The sequence below is a fragment of the Corvus cornix genome, chromosome 8 (genome assembly GCF_000738735.6).
Source record: "Corvus cornix cornix isolate S_Up_H32 chromosome 8, ASM73873v5, whole genome shotgun sequence".
Classification (NCBI taxonomy): Eukaryota; Metazoa; Chordata; class Aves; order Passeriformes; family Corvidae; genus Corvus; species Corvus cornix.
Window position 1 is genome coordinate 27792772 of NC_046338.1, and position 19786 is coordinate 27812557.

General features: G+C 43.4%; 1 protein-coding gene across 1 annotated transcript in view; it reads left to right on the forward strand.

The window, feature by feature from the left end:
• HMCN1 (hemicentin 1) overlaps positions 1-9026 on the forward strand; it is a 173542-nt gene extending 164516 nt beyond the window's left edge. The window contains 4 exon segments of the mRNA XM_039555766.1: positions 3593-3943; positions 6017-6136; positions 6487-6613; positions 7659-9026. Of these exon segments, the coding sequence (XP_039411700.1) occupies positions 3593-3943; positions 6017-6136; positions 6487-6613; positions 7659-8025 (965 nt within the window). The 3' untranslated portion in view covers positions 8026-9026.
• The last annotated feature ends 10760 nt before the right edge of the window (positions 9027-19786 follow it).

The following is a 19786-nucleotide window of genomic DNA, read 5'->3' on the forward strand; positions in this document are numbered from 1 at the left end:
TTCTAAACAAACAGTCAGAGCTAAATGGTTCCAAACAGAGATTGGTTTGGGGCCGTACTTTGAAAACAAATTGTAAGAGTGTCTCAGAGCACTGGTGGATGGATGTGGCAAGTGACCACTCCACAGGAGCCTTCAGTTATAAAAATGAGGTGGGGTTTGTTGATGTTTCTAGCTGTGCCTCGGCCTGCCCTGGCTCTCCCTGGAAGGCAGTCACACAGAGAGTCATGTGGGTGCCCTTAGGGAGCACACCCCAAGGAGCTGCAAGAGGCCCGACAGACCCAGAACTGAGTTTGGCTCCTGAACATCCCAAACACACCTATTCCCCCACCAGGACTGCCGGGGGGGTTCCTCAGCAGGCAGAGCACAGTGCTCCCTTCCTGGCATGAGTGACTCCCAGCAGGGAAGAAATAGGACTCCTGACAGTCACAGGAATGCCAGCCACGCAGTCAGTCCCTGTGCCATCTTGGCATAAAGCCACACAGGGTTTTCTCCCATGTCATGGGAGGCTCTGGAGCTCAGACATGGGGAGCAAGAGAGTTTAATGTGTGGGGCCAGTGCAAGTGGATAAGCAAATTCACTTGGCATTTAAGAGACTTCAGGAAGGCAGTAGGATCATTTAGAATCATCTTTACTACATTTATGTCAAATATTCAGAGTATAAGAGCTGACCTACCCTGATAATGAGGATTTCTGAATGTGGGTATGTGACACTTCCGTGAGGTTGGTTTCGGTTGCTGTAAGGTATCATGTCAGAAAAGCATTCCTCCCTGTTGACTTCTTCAAGGTTAGCTCTCCTAAGTGATAAATAGTTATTTTCTTTTTTTTTTTAACAACCTAAGATTTTGGACTGTCAAAAGCCAGGAATGTTTGGGATTTTTTTAAGAGAGATTAAATTGCACTAAGTGGTGTTTGGCTGTAGACCAAGATATTACTTCTGCCATCTGCCTCTGTGCTGAAATAAAACCAATCCCAGACTCTTAACTTATATTTAAGCCATTTAAACTTCTGACAGGAAAAAGCCAGATAAAGTCTGGGACTGTAGGTTTTCACAAAACACCAGCAGCCTTAAAGCTGCCTTCTGACCAAGGGCCACTGAAACCTCTCTCCTAGTGTTTTTATCCTTTGAATTTTTACGTTCCTAAAAATATATTTAAAATATAGATTCATCCAAAGTATTAGTTTTGTTAATAAAATCCAGTTTTTATTGTCACTGTTGACAGTGAGCACAGGGAGGAGTTGAAAAGTAAGTAGGGCCCAGACTGAAATAGAAGAAGTGAACTTTGCTCCTGCCAGTCCCATTTTTACCCTGGGTAAAGTCCCTTGTGCCACCATTCCCTGTTTTGTTTGTTGGACGGGGATAAGATGCTCCTTTGTGACCCCCACAGATCTCTGTGTGCCCATTTACCTGAATTACAGCATTTCTGGGAGCTGTGTTGTTTTCTCTCCTTTCCACATAGGTGGAAGGGCTTTGCTAAAAGCTGCTATAATGCAAATAACACATGCAAGGCTATCTAGAATATACAATCAGGTATTGTTTTTCAAATTAAAGAAAGTCTGAAAATGTAGCTATTTCAATTTCAAAGCAATTTAGCCCGTTCTTGTAAATATTAGGGTTCCCATGCCTCAGTGGCCTCTTCTCACAGGGGCAGCCCTGGAACCGACGCTGGTGACTCCGTGCAGTCAGTTCTGCTTGTATTGCACAGGCTGCTCTTGCAAAAGAAATTGTTCAAATTTTCACCTGTTGTCTTTCATAATTTATATGCTAATCTTCTATTGCTTATCCACAACTTGTTCCAAGAACATTGGTTGTCATAAAGACATCAGTGTTAATTTATTTTAGGCAGGTAAATGATGTAAAAGTCAGCACTTGAGTGCTAAGGAAATGATGAGTTTGTTTTCTTTTACATGTATATGAAGAATAAATTTTTCATCTTAAGCACATCCTGAGATTAATGCACTTAAAATTCAAATTAGTTGTTGCCATACTTAAAGTGAAATTCTTGTTTGTAACACCTGAAAATTGCACCCTAAGGATAATTCCACGAATACTTGAAGTTTCAGTTGTGTGTTTGCCAAATAACAGTTGGAAAATATTTAAACACTCTGCAATTTCTACTTCTGGATTTCCAGCTCTTAAAGCATTTAATTATTAATATCCCCTTAAACATATCAAATATTAACAACTTCATAAAAATGCAGTCTAATGTTCTACTATGTTTCTGACAATGTTGACTTTTAAATACTATTCTCGTGAATTTGTGGCTTGGAGAATATAAACTGTGCTCAAAAGCCTCTGTTCAGAGGGGATCCAAATGAAACTGTAACAACACTGGATTAATGGCATTTTAACAACAGTAATTAAAAGAATACACACTACTACAAAATAATTAAACTGTTGTTGAGTCGCCATTAAGATCATCTTTAATTTCTAGTAGGAAAATGTTTATAATATATGTCAATTTTAGATATGTTGTGATGTATGTTATTAGCAAGTTTTTTATTTCTGGTCATTGCAGAGTTGTTTGGAATTAGCAGATTTTTGTCTTTTTCTGGTGAAGAAATATTAAGTTTGAGAAGAAATACAGTGTGTGTCAAATTTCCAGCTGAGCCTGAAGTAACTTGATAAAAACTATAGAAAATTTCTTTCTGGTAGTATCAGAGAGACTGTGGGAGAAGGTCCTGCAGTCCCAAGAGCACTCATAGTTACTTGGAGGGAAGGACACTCAGCATGTTGTACCCTCAAGGCCTATGCTCAGCACTCAGATTTGATTTAAGGATGGATATTTACTGCTGGGGTGGCTCAAATAACTTTGGATTGCAATTTAAACAACTATAAAGAAAAAAGCATTGCTTAGGAAAACAAAAATAATTCTATTTTTTAATTGTCCAAAAGTGAATTAATATGTAAAGTCTCCAACCTATCACAGCTGGAATGACCAGTAACAACATGAAAAGTTAGAACGTGCCCAACCCCCTGGATCCCTGGAAATGTCCAAGGCCAGGCTGGGCGGGGCTGGGAGCCACCTGGGATAGTGGGAAGTGTCCCTGCCCATGGCAGGGGGTGTGACTGGCTGAGCTGTAAGGTCCCTCCGACCCAAAGCATTGCATGATTTTATGAACTGCCCAACATGAGGCACAATAACCACATTGGAGCCTGTTGTGCTTCCATCGGTGTGGGGTGTAGGGAACTTCTCTGGAATGCTCTGTGTTAAGCATCCTCTTTTAAAGAAGGGCCCAGCAGCTTCTGCCACTCATCTGTGGAGCACTTAAGGAAAAACCCCAATTTCTAAGAGAGTATGGAGCAGCTGAGGCTGAAACAAGGCTTCAGCAGGGCTCCTGTCCTGGTGAGCACAGTGGCATCAGCCTGTGGGAGAATGAAGGTCTCTTACAGTCCAGGGCAGTGGATCCTGCCTGCTTGGCATAGTGTTCTCCATGTTTTACTGCCTCCAAATCTTGCTTTTATGTCTTCATCTTGTTCCTGAGACTGAGATATGTATCTGTGTGTATATAAATGTATAGTTATGTGTTGTTGTTTGTTTGTTTTCTCTCCTTTCCACATGGTTTGGGGCTCTGGATCATGTCACATGAGCAGACATTAATGAATGTGAACAAGTGCCTAAACCCTGTGCACTTCACTGCACCAACACCCCTGGCAGCTTCAAGTGTTTCTGTCCACCTGGGCAACAGTTACTGGGTGATGGGAAATCTTGCGCCGGATTGGAGAGGGTGCCAAATTCGGGTGCCTATTACAGTAGCTATAACTATGCTCAATTCTCCCCTGGGAGAGACAACCAGCAACTGCAGCACTATTACAGGCACTCCTCAAATCTCTACAGCTCCTTCTCAGAGTATAGGAACAGCAGAATACCTTTCTCCAGGACTAGAAGGAACCTTAGAGAAACTTGTCCTGAAGGCTATGAGGCAAGAAATGCCAGATGTGTAGGTAAATGTCAGTCCTATCTTTGCAACTCTGTTTTGGGCCTTACTCTTAGGTTACTGTATGATACATACCAAGGGCTGAGGGTTTGTGGTGCTGGGGTTGTGTTTTCTATTACCCTGGTCAATATTCAGAGGGTTCTGCATGTTCTGGTCTCTGCTGTCTTGACTCACATTGCAGCAAAAATGTTCTCAAACCTCCTTGTAACCTCTGGTTTTAATTGTGTGGTTTATTACCTGTTTGCAAAGTATTTCCCTGTGTTACTCTCTTTCTCCTGGTCACACTAGCTCACCTTGGTGAATCTTCTCACACTCCAAAAACCACCAGCAGCCCCAGTCTAGTCACAGTGCTTCTGTCAGACTCCCACTGGCAGCAGTAATCTGTGTCAGAAAGGTTTGCAATAAATATTTTAGAAGCGAGCACACTGGGCCCAGTGCCAGCAGTGCCATAGGACGGTCAGTCACTGTCACACGGGCAACAGGCACAGAAGCTTTTAAATTATTATTAAGTAAGAAAAGGGGTTGCAATGTAATTTGGTCCCTCAAACAAACGGGTTCATCACGGGTTTGGCAGTGACAGCACAGGCACTTCTCCCCTGAGGAGGAGATGGGCAGTTATGGGAACTGGGAAGCTCCGCCCCTGGTTTTTGGAGGGATGTTAAAAATGAATTAATTATTGGAAATATGCTTTTCTTAAGGCAGACTTTGCCAAGTTAACTCGTGTTTTGAGTATCTCAAGCAAATGACACTTCCCAGTAGGCATGACATCTTTTCAGGTAAATAGTGATCTACAGCAAGGTTCTAGCAACCAGTACTGCTGGGATGACGCAGCAAGGTGTAATGGTGAAAACATGGATAGGCTTTTAATTAATAAAAATTAAGGATGGGCAGACATTAAAGCTTGTATTTAAGCTACGAAGAGGTTTCAGTAGTCATATCCATCTGGATTGTTATGGTACAGGAGTTTAATTGAGAGGCCCAGGAATACACTGTCACTGAGGGAAGGAAGGGTTAGGCTCAATTTTGGATCTTCATTCCAGCTTCCAGTTGGAATTAGTTAATATTCCATGAATGTTAATAATATTATTATTCCATGAAACTTTTATTTCATTGACTAAATATCTAAATTTTAAAATTACTGTTTAATATGAAAAATACCTCCAAATTATGCTTTTGTTAAAGAAATTTTTTTCAATAGACAACCATCAGGATTTGCTAACAGCACAGGGCTTTGTAGTCACATCTGTTTCTCTTTTCTGTTTGCATTTTGATCTAATGCAACCCCTGTCAGTCAGAGGGGAAGCAAAGACCTTACTTCCACTGATTTAACCATGCAAGTCTGAACTACTTTACTGCTGTCCTGAACTAGGCAGATGTTTCAAAAAGCTATTATAATTATAAATTATCTGTGTCTAAATCACACTAATGTGCTTTGAAAACTTTACATAATGTGGTCTGGTACTGGTACTTCTGTATTTGAGAGGGAGATTTAAAAAAAAAAAAAGAAAAAAAGAAGAGCATTTACTGACAGTCATCCCAGCTACCGAGCCTAATTCATCCCTCTGGCATGGGTGAGGTCAGTTTAAAAGGGAAACAGCTTTGGCTGAGGAGGGAGTGGCTGTAAGGAAGACTCCCCCAGTGACAAGACTTCTTCTGGCGAGGTAGCGAGTCTGGGTGTTCCCTAAGCATGTTGCTTAACACCTGATGATCAGACAGCTCAAATGGCTTTGGGGGCAGGACTGTGTTTGTGTGACCCCGGCAGTGGACACAGGTGGCACATCCCCCTTTCTCCCAGAGCTCTGTCTCGGTACTGCTCTCCTCAGCTGGGATCTGTCACAGCTGCTCTTCACCGAGGGGAGAAGCCCCTCAAAGCTGACTTTAGTGCCTGCAGAGTTACATGGAATGGCACAGGTAGGGGGAGAGGACGCTCTAGTCTTAGATGTTCAACCCCATCAGAAAAAAAGATCTGGACAACTCCCACCAGCTCCGTCCATATACTTGCAGTACAGAAATAGGGGAAAAGTACCTGTGTTCATGGCAGGCTCAGGGAATGCTGAGGTGTTGGTGCTTCTCTCTGCAGACATCGATGAGTGTGAGAGCAGAGACACGTGTCAGCACGAGTGCAGGAACAGCCTGGGCAGCTTCCAGTGTGCCTGTCCCTCGGGATACCGCCTCATGCCCAACGGCAAAACCTGCCAAGGTACGGAGAGCCATCCCTGCAGTGCTCAGGGGGAGGGCTGCAAAGAAACCAGACACAAACCAGGCCCGGGACATGGCTAAGCCACCTACCTCTCTGAATTGGTTATGTGAGAGTTAGCATTCAAAATGTCAAGTTTCAGAAGTTTTTATATTTCACACTTCAATGCTTCATAAAACATCAGCAAACTAGACAGTTGCAACTTCTAATTCTGTGACCTATTACACATTGAGCTCCAAGCTCTAGGGTCAAACAGAGGCACATTCTGGGCTCTGCTCAGACTTTACCCGCTTCAGTTTTCACCCTTTAATTCTTCTACCAGCAGCTGATCCCTTGCATGTTTTTCCATCCAGATATTGATGAGTGTCTTGAAGAGAACATAAATTGTGGAGCAAATCAGATGTGTTTCAACATGAGAGGAAGCTACCAGTGCATAGACACTCCTTGTCCACCCAACTACCAGCGAGAGCCACATTCTGGGTATGTTTTTTTCTCAGCCCCTTCTCACCTGCCCCAAGCTCAGCTCCTTAACCTGTGCTTGTTAAAGAAGAAAACTTAAGTTTGCCTGACACCAGTAGAGCTCACAGTAGCTAAAGGTAAGGCATTGACATAGGAGATCATAGAGTCAACAGAGTCTTGGGATGGTTTGAGTTGGAAGGGACCTTAGCAGAACATCCAGTTCCACCCTCTGCCATGGGTAGGGACACCTTCCACTACCCAGGGTGCTCCAAGCCCTGTCCTTGGACACTTCCAGGGATGGGGCAGCCACAGCTGCCCTGGGTAACCTGTGCCACTGCCTCAACTGCCAGGGAAGAATTCCTTCCTAACATTTAATCTAAATCTCGGTAATGGCCTGACTTGCCATCAGCTTCAAAGCATCTTTGAAGCATCTTTTTAGTCATGAAAATAATGCTACAGTTTCTGTTAAGCTTTGTTATTTCCCTGTTCTGGGAAAAAAAACCCATATTGATTTCTTTTAATCTTTCAAATACTCAAAGGAAAAATAGGTTGTTTCATAGTCAGAAACCATGTTCTGGGATCAAACTCAACTGCAATGATGTTTACGCTGACATGGGTCCTGTCCTTTGACCTCCATTAGCACTGGCAAACTGCACTAGCAAAGATTTCCTGTTTTAACTTTTGATTAATAAAAGTAAATTTTATTCTGTCCTTCATTCCAAATTCTTTATGACCTAACAGACAGATACCTCAAATGGAGCTGCCCAGAACATTTTAAACTAGGTCTTCCTATTTTAGTGTTTAAGAGCACAGTCAGTAAAACTTACCCAATGGGCTAATTACATCAGTGTAGCCAACATCTTTCTGAGATGATCCTGTGAGGCAAAAAGGGACATTAAATGGGCTGCAGCCCTAAAGGAGAAACGAATGGAAGAGTGCATAAGCACTTGTAGAGAAGTTTTAATCTGCAACAGGGTAAACAGGAAGAATTTCTCCTCCAAAACCTATCCCAGCACTTAAGATACTGTGCCTTCTCCCTGGGCTAAAGTCTTCTGCTTCTTCCTAGGTTCTGTCTCAAAAGCTGCCCGGCAAACGACCTGGAGTGTGACCTGAGCACCTACGCCCTGGAGTACAAGCTGCTGTCGCTGCCCTTCGGCATTGCTGCGGGGCAGGACCTGATCCGGCTGGTGGCCTACACTCACGACCAAGTCATGCACCCCAGGACCACCTTCCTGATGGCAGACGAGGACCCTGCCGTGCCGTTTGCCCTGAGGGATGAGAACTGGAAGGGGGTGGTGTTCACCACGCGGGCGCTGCGCGAGCCCCGGACGTACCGCATGGGCGTGCGGGCTCTGTCCTACAGCGCCGACGGCAGCGTCGAGTACCGCACCACCTTCATTGTCTACATCGCCGTGTCCGCCTTCCCCTACTGAGCGCCGGCCCCGACAGCGAGCCCGCGGCCGAACCACGTTCCCCAGGGCCAGGGGGTGCTACCACTTCAGCCTGACTGCTGCCTGCCCCACAGGGGGAACCACGGCACTTCCAAGGGTGCTATGCTCTTCTTTCTTCCTCTCCTTCCCCGAGGCTGCCTCTCCAGTTCTATTGATCCAATTCAAGAGAAAGATCCATGGCTTTGAGGACCTGTTACCACTTGCTTTATTTATTACACTGGAATAGTAATTTTCCACGCTATGTTCTGAAAACTAGCAGAGAAATCCATGTAGTCAAAGCAGTAAGCAAGGAGCAGCCTCCACTGAAAGTAACTGAAGAAAATAAACCCATAATTTCAAGCGGTCTACATATTAAGGTTGCTAAGTGTTTTAAATTTTGTATCTATTAGATTTTTTTTCCTTATCAATTATCCAATAGAATTAAGGCTGTGCTATACTATGTTGTGTGCTCAAACCCAGCAAATGCCACCATGCCAAAGGGTTGCAAATGCTGAAACAAATGACATTAAAGTTTGTTTGCAGCTAACAAATCTACAGGAGAATTTGGAACTGGTACCTTTGGTTTCCATGCAAGTGTAGAGATGTTGCTATTTTTTGGAAGAAAAAACCAACATGGCTACTTCTACTTTATAGAGCAGATATTTTATAAGTTTGTTTTTACTCTGCCATTCTGGTATAGCCATTTATTTAACCCAAACCCATATCCACTGCCATACTCCCAGCTCAGTAAATGGTCTGGGCTTTTACGCACATGGAACATTTTTCTCCAAAGGTGATGTAAGTTTGGTTCAATAATGTCAATACACTGTACACAAGTAATTTTGCCAAGATGTATTCTATTTTTATGGACGTGTATATATGTGGTTTTTCCTATGTGCATTTTCTATGCAATATCTCAAGAGTGTTTTACAGTTAAGTTTGCATAAAAGGACAATGTCAATACAATGAAAATAATCAAAAATAAAGGTTCCCATCACCTTTGAGACTGCGGGGAGTTTTATCTTTAAAAAAATTATTTTCCATTTCTAAAGCTCTTGCCCTAAGTGTGAGGGGACAATGCAGAACCAGGGAGCAACTCCAGCTCTTTTCCCTCTTCCTGGCACTCTGGGGTAGTAAGAGATTATCACCAGCTTTAAAGTATATTTTTAGCCACAGGGACAAATTGCCCAATGGTATTTTGTCTCTATTCTTGTATATTGTTAAGTAACTTTAGACATCCCCACTTGCTGTGCCTTTTTCTTCCCTTTCCAGTGCACCAAGTGAAATAGTCCTGCAAAACAAGGATGACTTAAAATTACTTTGCACTTTATACAGATTTATGAGTGACAAACTTCAAACTGAACAGGTTTGCTTCTCAGAAACATGACTTGAAAAATAAAAGCTCAAAGAAGATAAATTCCATTAAAAAGATATGAGGGAAGGAGAAATGAGAGGTACATGTAATTCCCTCAATGTCTTTTAAGGATGAGAATCAGATTGAAAGTGATGTCCTTAAGGGAATCTTAACTCCACTCCCAGAACACAAATTTCCACTCTGATATATTTTGTGAGAAGGGAAAAAACTCAACAGAGTTGACAGCCTTTAAAGGCAAATCTGACCCTAAAAGAAGTAATAGTCACCAGATGGAAGCCACTTGATCACTGCCACAGCCATGGCTCCAAGTTTACTTTCTCATCCAGGCTTTCCAGGAGCCAGCTCAAGGAGGAGCTGCTTGTCCGTGTGGAAGGTGTTCCTTACCCTGAGATGGTGCCACAGGACTGAGGGACCAGTGAGGTCCCTCCCATGCTCACAGGACAGGGTCACTGTGAGCATGGTGGTTTTCACTCAGGGACTGGTTGAAGGGAGGTGCTGAATAAAGGAGAACTTATGCCATGGCCTTCTCTTATTTGGACATCTTGAGCTGTGTTACAAATTTCTCCTCTGTTCTATTAAAAAGATTGCAAATATGTTAAATCAGATCTCAGAGCAACTGCACCTACTGCAGCTCTACCTCCACGAGCTCCCTGGCCCTGTTGCTGACAGGCTGGAAAAGCTGCTGGGTTATCATTAGTTTTCCTGGTCTAACTTGAGAAGTGAGGGGCAGGTTAGTACATGTTTATGTGCCCACATGAACTTGGGTATTTCCTAAAGATTAAAAACCCTGCTTTCATAAATCTGCATTTTAAATACAACAAATATTCTGCTGTGTTTATTACCACTTTGGATAAGGCTGCCCAAACCTTAGATGCAATTTCCAGTGTCTGAGGGCTGTACAGTCACTTGGTCCAAGCCCTTCCATTAGTCTGCAGCAATATTTGCACTGTTAAAAGTTCACTGCTATCCCATAAAAGGCTGATACAATCACCACATCATTTGTCACAAAACAGTTTGCAAATGCCCTCCTGTCACAAACAACTAACTTTCTAATAACAGCATCCTAAGAGCAAAATGTGAGAATGTTACATTCTTATTAAAAGACACCACACCACCGGAAAAATAATGTTTAAAAAATAAAGGTAGGTCTTAGGGAGAGCAATTAGTGAACAATAGTTAATGCTCCACTGCTATCTCGGGCCTGTGCTACCTTCCTTCTGCATGAGCCTACTTTTCCCACTGCTTGCTGGATTTTCTGGAGCAGCATTTTCTCCTGGCCCAGTTATCCTTGAAACACTGTCCTGTGCCACGGGCTCCTCCTCTGTTCCTGGGCCTCAACTCTGTGTAAACATAGCAACATTTCATTAACTATGCTACCAGGATCAAACACACCCCGTGAAAGGTGGCAAAAGAGGATTTATCTCCTATAGGGATGAATTTGTACACAGGGGTGGCTTCAGGGTGACATCTGGTGGCATCCCAGCAGCTGGGCACACAAGTTTCCTAGGCTCACCTCCCGTTGGGCACACCTTGGATCCCAGCCACCTGCTTGCTGCAGCAGTACCCAGAGCACTCAGCCCATGTCTGTATTCCAGGAAAACATCTGCTACATCTCAGCCTTTGCCAGAGCACAACCAGACTTACTCTTCCTCCCAAAAATAGTCCTTTCTTGGTAAAGCCTAAGGGAAACTACATGTTAAATACAGCCCTTCGCAAAACCCCTGTGTGATTCCTTTCAAATCTAAATTCTAGGAGAGGATTAAGGCAGGAAAAGGAGTTTAGGGATGAAAACAGGGCCAACTGGGGCCAGAAAGGATGGAAAATTCACAACCACCACCTTTAAAAGGTGACTGATGCCCTACTACCAACCCCACCACAGCATCAGGTTTCTGTACCTCATACCCACCATACAAGGCAGGTGTTCAGGAACCAGAGGCAGATAAGGAATGCCCGTCACACCTTCCACAGAGATCCAGCTTGCCAGCCCCTGGAGAGAGGAAATCAATCCACGGGGGTTTTGTTTTCCTTCACACACTGGCTGAAGTAAAATACTAGTGCATGGGTACCCTAATGAGCCTGTGCTGGATGCACAGCACTGTGGGCTAAAGGGAAAACATGTCATCAGGTGAGATGGATACTCAGCAAAGACCAGAGCAGCAATGCCTGGCTGGGAAATGTCCACTTCCAAGTCAGATTTCGCACCAGACAGTGGGTGTGAAACCAAGCCAGATGCTGAGTAACGCAGCCGTCATCGCTCACATCGGCGGGGCACTTTACAGGCAGGACTCTGCTCTGGGGTCCAAGGGGGAGTTCCGGTGCCCTTTGACTTCAGAGGTATTTCTAGTTCTGGCAGCTCAAATCCAAGGCTGCTGCCAATAAAAACTTGGCACAGTGCAACAGTTGAAATCCATGGATTATCTTATGAGGCAGGAATCCCAGCGCCCGCCCCACTGTTGCATACGGGTGGGAGCAGGACACAGAACACCGGCTGTGGAATCCCCCCAGCACGGGTGCAGAGAAGGCACCTGGCACATTTCCAGTTACCCCTGTCAGGATATGGGATGTACAAATGTATGGGTGGGTGAGGGTTGCTGGGCAGTGCCACGCTTTGTTTCTGCAGAGAATCCTGCGGGTGGATAAGACTCTTCCGGCCCTGTGGGCTTTGGCTTCTCTGCTCCAGCAGAGGGCTTTGATTCAGCCCAAAACCAGATGGATCTCATTGCCATCACTCAGCACCACCCTGAAGTCTGGACACTTAAAGCACCTTCTTCACCAACATCCAGTAATGCTGGAGAGTCTGAATGGCTTAAGTGCAACTGTATTTCCTGAGGGGAAATTGGAGACGTTTTCAGCTCTTTCACATGCAGAAGTTCCCCAGTCATGCAGAGCTGCTGCTCCACAGGGACTACAAGAACTCTTAGTGAATGACTTTATTTGCCCCTTATAACCCTGGGCAGACTGAGAGGCACAGGCCTCTGGGTATGAGCTGGAATAGCAGGGAAACACCAGAGAGTGCCAGCTGATGGGACCTTAGGCATCACACTTCAGCAGCACTGCACTAATCATCTCAACATCCCAGCAGTGCATCCAGCCAGGCCCTCTGAATAAGGTTAAATGTGATCCCAGCTGGCTGCAGATTTTTATAAACAGGTTTGCATGTCGGGACGCACTTAACACCAGTCACTTCTCAGATCACTGGGTTCAATGTTCACATCTTCAGTGCACAGCTGGTGCCAGATTCTTCTGCTTTGGTAAGTTTAGTGTTAGAAAGGAAGCAAAGGAGACTTGCTTCCAGATAAAGGCATATGGACAAAAAAGGTGCTCTTTAGCACTAACATAGATTCAAATTACAGTTTATGAATAGCTAAATGATGGGGGCATCACAAACATCACCAAGCCAAGGGGCTGTTCAGAATACAGAGCAAAGGTTAAGAGGTATGCTGAAGTAATGCTGTGCAAGGACAATAGAACCTATTTTTCACTGTATGTAAGCACTGCACATCTCCTGTGGTTCTTGATAGCTTAAGTGGTCTTGCAAGGCAGTGAGATGCAGCTGGCTTCCTTATTATGAACTTCCCATTGCTAAGGCCTGAGACAAGCTCCCCTCCACACCTTTTAACAGCTTACTGCACAGCAGTCACACAAATCAAGTCCTGCCCTCCTGCTTGATCACAACAAGTGTTTCAAGGACCCCTTTCACAGAGAACACCTGAGAGGTATCAAGAGATCTGCACTGCACAGCCCATAATTCAAGCAAGGCCAAACTTGCTATGCAAAACTGTAACAGAGCCACTGGCAAACACGAAGTTGTATGTAAAAGCTTCAGAAAAGGAATGTATCTAATTTGGGGTCTTCAGCTTCAGAGGCAAAACCCACCAGCATCCCTGAAGAAAAGAATCTCATGACTGTTCCCCATTACCACTGTCCCTGATAAACACAGTGGCGCATAAAAAAGCCCAGTTCCAAACAACATTAAGGTTCCTTCACAGGATTTTAGCTGCATTGTCTCTGGAATCTGCTGCTGTAGATTAAAAAATGAGGTTTGCAAATCTGGGAGAAGAATGAGTTCCCAAATACCATAGGAAAAACTGGAGTGTGCCAGTTCTTCACATAAAGCAGGCAAATAAATAGTCCAGAGAAGAGAATGCAGAGTTCTTGGGTGCCACTGCATGACTGACTGAAATGGAAGAAGCAAAAATAACACCTGAAAATGACATCAAAACACACACTGAAGGGATGACAGAAGCCCCAGTGATAAGCAGGGGAAGACAAAGCTTCCTTGCACCAGAACCAGGGAGTTTCTGTTGAGATGTCCTAGCAGCTCCCATACTCGAGAGCTTATGGGACAGAGATGGGCTGAAAAAATCTGCAACATAACCATCACTTCTTCAATTTCTCTTCTACTTAAAAGAACTGGACTTTGAATATAAGCCTTGTAAATAACTCTGATTGCATCAAATTTATTCATCCTTCCCCATCTGTCTCATCCTTCCTCATCTGTCTGCGAGCAGAATTAGCTCACCAGTATTCACTATTTACCAACCCTTCAGACCAGTCTGCTTTTCTCAGCTGCTGTGGCCTTGTTGAAAAGGGAATATTGGTGGTTTTCCTACTGGTTGCTCTGCAATGCTCTCAGTGATGCAGAGACTGATAGAGAACCTCAAGTTGGGTGTAACCCTGCAAAGCCTTTGCCAAAATATTACCGCTAACATTTCACAGCTCGTGTTTTGAAAATTTTTTGGATGCATGAACAATGTTGTCCTTTAATAGACAAGGCTCTAACACAGAAGTGGTTTGTGTTCACCAGCCCAAATGCACAGCAAGGTCATATCATGGTGTTTTTACCACCTGTAGTAGCTTTACTACAGACAAGCAAAGAGCCATCAGCAATTACCAATGTGCCACATCTAATGAAAGCCAGTCACAGCCTTGCTAAAAACCCCAACTGCCTTCAAATTGTACACCTCAGCTAATCAAAATCTCTCTTAATCATAGAAAAGTTCTCAGCAGATACTACAAGTAATAGCAAAAGCTAGGTTTTACTTAGAGCTGATGTAACTCGAATGGTCCTGATATAGATCTGAAAATTACAAACAGGACAGAAGGGCCATTGCAGAACGAATTACCACAGCATGTAAAAATGCACCTGCAGAGCAGCGAATGGAAACAGGCTGAATTTAGCTGAGAAACAGCTTTTTGGAGAAGTAAAGCTGTTTTTGGGCAGTCAGGTCCAGCAGTGAAGCTCAGCACTGCAAGATTAGCCTGTTTATTTACAAAGCCCTGCTGGTTATCTAAATAAATCACACAGCACTGGTTTTGCTCAGACCTTGTGCACTAGAAAGGAATTAATACAAAATAACAATCACTGAATCTCCAGCCTGAAACTGGAATTTAAACAAGTCATGCTAAAGTCTGTGACATTTTCATAATTTAGAGCCACGTGAGTAAATTGCCCATTTTCACAAGTTTTTGCAGTAAAGTCCTTTGACCACCTAAAGCTGAGCTTAGAAAAACACGATGGATATTTGTTCCACCTGGCAAACTCCAAACTCGCCCACTTTTCTGTGATCATTTGTGTCTTTCAACAAATGCTTCTGATACTCAGATACACATCCAGACAACATCTTCAAATTAGATATTTGGTCCCAGGTAGACTGAAGTCAAAGTCTGAGCTTTATGTATCTGAGCATCAGCTTCTCAGCCACCTCTCAATGACAGCAATAACCTTTCCTCTGACCACAGCAAATCCTTTCCCCCACACTCACAATAACCCTGAGTACTGCTATGAAGATCTTGATCTTAGTCTACTAACAAGCATCTACTTCTTTCCCTTCAAGTCCTCTACAGCCCTTCTTTACTGCCAGGAATCAGCCTCACTAGACTTCCAGATCTGTTTGCTCTTCCTCTCAAATTGGCCTTTTTTTCACTTGGCAGGAGTTTGCTCCTTGCACAGAACTACTTCATTTTATTCTTTCAACTTTTTCTCCAGAGTACTCCTCTGCTGGGGTGTCATTAGAGATAAATACAATGAAGATAGTGAAATGCCTTGGAGTTGAAATGAAATGTTGAAAGGAGTCCAGCACCATTTTCTGTACAAGTTATCTAAAAAATTCATTTTGGAAGCTATTAAACACCTCCCAGTGTAACACCATGTTGGTAAACATGATTTCCCTTACAAGAGGGTTGGTTATTGGGCTGTTTTTCCCAGCTTTACGAACTCTGTATCTACAGTCCAGATAAACTCCATTCCATTACAGACAAAGGTGTGTGTGCATGGATTTTAGGACCTGTTCCGCAATGTGCTCCTGGGGGAGGGGCAGGGGGTTCCTCTGGCTCACAGTCTTATAAAGTATCTTACGAGTGCTGCACTGATGTTTGCCCACTGATACCACACCAAAACCCGTGATGGAGAAGTATTCTTGAACATGAACACTGCTACCAACAAGCTGGAGTTTTATCTGACAGGATTGACTGGAGGAGGCCTTGTTGCTCCACGGGAAGGGACAGTGACAGAGTAGTGGTGCCGAAGGAAGGACCCAGTGACATCAGAAATCTTGGGCTGCAGGTGGCCCAATGAGACTTTGCCATCAAATATCAGATGCTGCCACTTGCACTTGCAGGTCTCAAATGCTGGTCACAGAGACAAAAATTCCATAGGTCAGAGATATCCATGAACATGAGGGACTCAGCAGTACCAAACCCCCAGGAATCACAGACAGACGTGTGGTACATTTAAATCAGAAAGAGCATCAGGGCATCCAAAACCACTGGGTCATGTTTACTTTACACCATGGATTTATGGATTTACTTCAAGTGGGAGTTGTCACTAATTCCTGAACATCCTGAGCAGCTACTTAAAAGTACCATGAGCACTTATCGGTGTGCCCACAAGCCCACAGCACACTGGGACAACTTCAAATCAGAAACTAGAATTTAAGTCCATATTTGCTGATACGGTGGACAGGTATTTCTTGTAAATATAATTGGGATTTCATTATTTTGTTTTGATTTTTCTTAAGATATCAGAACACAGAGGATGAAAAAGCTCTGCTACTTAGCAAGCAAGCCTGCAGTTACAAGTTTGAGCTTAGTTCTGAACTTCTGGGATGAAATTCTATTTTTTTCAGAATTTTGTTCAGCACAAAAGGAATATGTACTTCTTGTGTTTATAAGACTGTCAGCAGAAGTCAGGTTATATTAATTACATATATCAAATGAGAGTTCATGTTCTCACACGGAGATGGAAAAAGCTCCCTATGGATACCTGAACAAAGCATTGCATACATGCCATGCATTCTTATTTTTTTATTAGTTATTATACAATTTCACCTGGAGTATTGTATCCCGTGTCCCTATGTTCCAAGTGAGCTGTAGATGCCCTTTGAGAGAGACTGACATGAAAAACAGCCATTGCTGTTGTCTGAATGGTCACAGGTTAGATAGCCCTCTTCTATTGATGGATGTTCTCAGAAGACTGAGATTTTAGATTAAGTCTGTTTTGTTTTAACAACAAAAAAATCAAATATTTTAAGAATTATAATTTCTGTGTCTGTAGCAGCACTGATATGTTAGTTATTCAGTCAATTTTCTACTCCAGTTTTCCACAGACATATTTTGTAAATAAAGACAACCTTTGTTTGCATTTACCTATTATGCAGTGGTTGTTTATTTTTAAGCTGTTTTGGTCCTGCATTAGATACATTTACTTTAATAAGATGAGCAACAGTACTTGTAAATCAGAACATCTGGAAATGCCTGCAATCTGCCAGACAGTCTTGTGCAAGAGTATCGCTCCAAATAAATGTAATTTGCAATGCTCTTTAATATTATGCCAGATAAAGTGATTATAAAAATGTAAAAAGCCTAAAAGGATGGGAGTAGCATCAAATCCCTGAAATCATCACCAAGTGTCTGTATTTTCTGAAGTTCACATATGAATCACAAAGCAAACTACTGTCCTGGCAGGACCCAAAGGTCCCAGAAGGGGAACATGCATGATGTTCACAAGGGAAGAAAAGGAAAGAGAAAAATTGAGCAAAACCTACAGATTATCATGTTCTATGGACAACTTCATTGTCCAGGGGAAGTGTTCATAGATTAACTGAGACTGTTAAGGGTGACACTTTTGAATTAAACTGCTTTCATTAACAAATGCAAGGTTGGAATGGACTTCAAAAGAACATCAGCATGATCTTATTTATCATTAGGCAAACATCAATATTTCCTTTCACTAGGACATAAATTATAAGGAGGAACTAATGGCAAATATCTATACTTTCTCACTCTTCACTATTTAATTATGTGATTTTGCTATAAACTAGGCAAGTTGCTTTTAAATTATGTTGTATTAACCTCAAGTAGTGTTTCAGAGAGATCATCTTTGTCATTGAGATATAGGTTAAAATTTAACTTTGGTTTCAAAACTGGGTTAAAAGGCAAACTAGTACTGTGATCGAAATGCTCTAACAGCAACTACAATTACCTACTTAAACATGGCTTCTGAAACTAAAACCACCCAAAACAACAAAGCACTGGTTGGTTTTTTGGTTGGGAAACTCTGTTGAGCAGCAGGAATAAATATTTTTTACAGTTTTGTATACAGAAAGCTGCAGATGCTACACACTTTATCTTTTACAACTACTGGGGTGGTTTTTCTGACTCTTATTCTCATCAAAATTTGCTTAAATTTCACAGTTAGCAAGAGAAACCAATAACTGAATGACAGAGCTCAGAAGTGGGAGGACAAATTTCAAGGGGGTGACTGAGGCATTCTCCCCTCTCACTCCAAGCCACTGAGAAAGCTGAAATTACCCCTACAGAAGAGGGACTGAAGTAAAATATTGGGGCCATTGGCAGTTGCTCTGCAGCACCAGGAAGCTGGGAAATGAATGGTTTTGCCTCTCCATTAATTATGAAGTGGCAAGGTTTTACTGGCTGCCCAAAGAAGACTCCAACAGACAGCTGTGATACACGACTTAGTAAATGGAAATACATCAGATCCGTTTACAGTGAAGTAACGTCTCCAAAATAACTGTCCCTGCTCTACTGTCTTACAGCAAGAGCCTTCCAAAATCACCTCAGGTTCCTTCTACGACCTCAGCTTCACTGTGCTCTTACAGCAATGCAGACTGAGAGGGCAGCCAGGGAGGGACACTGGGGAGGAACTCCTGCCACCGACATCCTTCTCCCACCTCGTTCAAAAATGCATCCAACTCCCTCTTAAAACTCATTTGGTCAGAAGGCTGTTCCCATGCCTCGGTGATATAATGCTTAAGAACCTTCTAATTTCCTGAAAACTTTCTTACAAACTGCTTAAAATGATTGGATTTGGCTGCTGTTGCTAAAGGTTTTATTAAACTAAAGGCTCAAATAATTCTCTTCCTCTTAGTCCCTCAGATTGTTATTGCCTGGAGGTATTTACGCACAGAAATCAAAGACCTTCTTTGCTAGAATTAACAAACTCCTCTGTGCTTTCCTCTTGCATCTTTCCATTACTTTATTTATTATTGCAGCCTCTTCTCATTTGTCTTACTTTCAGTACCTTGTGCTCAGGCAACCAAAGCTGCTCACAGTATCCCGTATCAGTCTAAAAGTATTAACCAAGCCCCATGGTCTGCTTTCACTGAATCCAGGCCCCTAATTTCTGATCTGTGCTGGTCGAAATGTCACCAGAAGAGTTTCAACAGCCTGTCACAATAACGGGACAGTTTTATCTGGCCACACAGTGAAGTTCACTGAGTAACCCGAGCCCTCAGGAGCAGAGCACCAGGGCGTTGCCATGAGGTAAAAGAGAGTCATCAGCCCCAGCCGGAGCCCTGGAACAGGATGTTATGGATATAACATCACCCCGAAAATGGTGCCAAACTTCTGCAATCCTTGCAAATTCCTCAGCAATCTCCCCCACCCCCCAGGATTCCCAAAGACAAAAACACTTAAGCCTATCTGCTGGTAGGGAGGGCTGTTCCCGGCCCCTCCATGAGTGAGTATTCCAGGCAGTGCCTGCTGCCCACGGCCTGGTAGCTGCTCACTGATGCCAAATCCTCCTTCTGCTCTCATGTCCTGTGTCTACAGCCCAGCCCATTCCCATCAATGCCCCGCTTGCCAAACAAACCAGCACATCATCTCCACCAGCACTGAGGGAGTCATTGAGCGCCCAGGGCCTCTCAGTCTCTGCTTACGCCTTCCAGCATCTCCTTGACCTTCACTGCCCAGATTGAACTTGACTCCTGCTAAGTTCTCGTTAATGCCATATTTAAAATTCACCTGAACTGGCCCCATTTCTCACTGGATCTTGTAATGCAGCTGGTTAAAACACAAGGCCACCCCCAGCACAGTGCACCCTCTAGTCACTTGTATTTCAGTAAACCTGAGCTGAAACAGAAGGGCTCG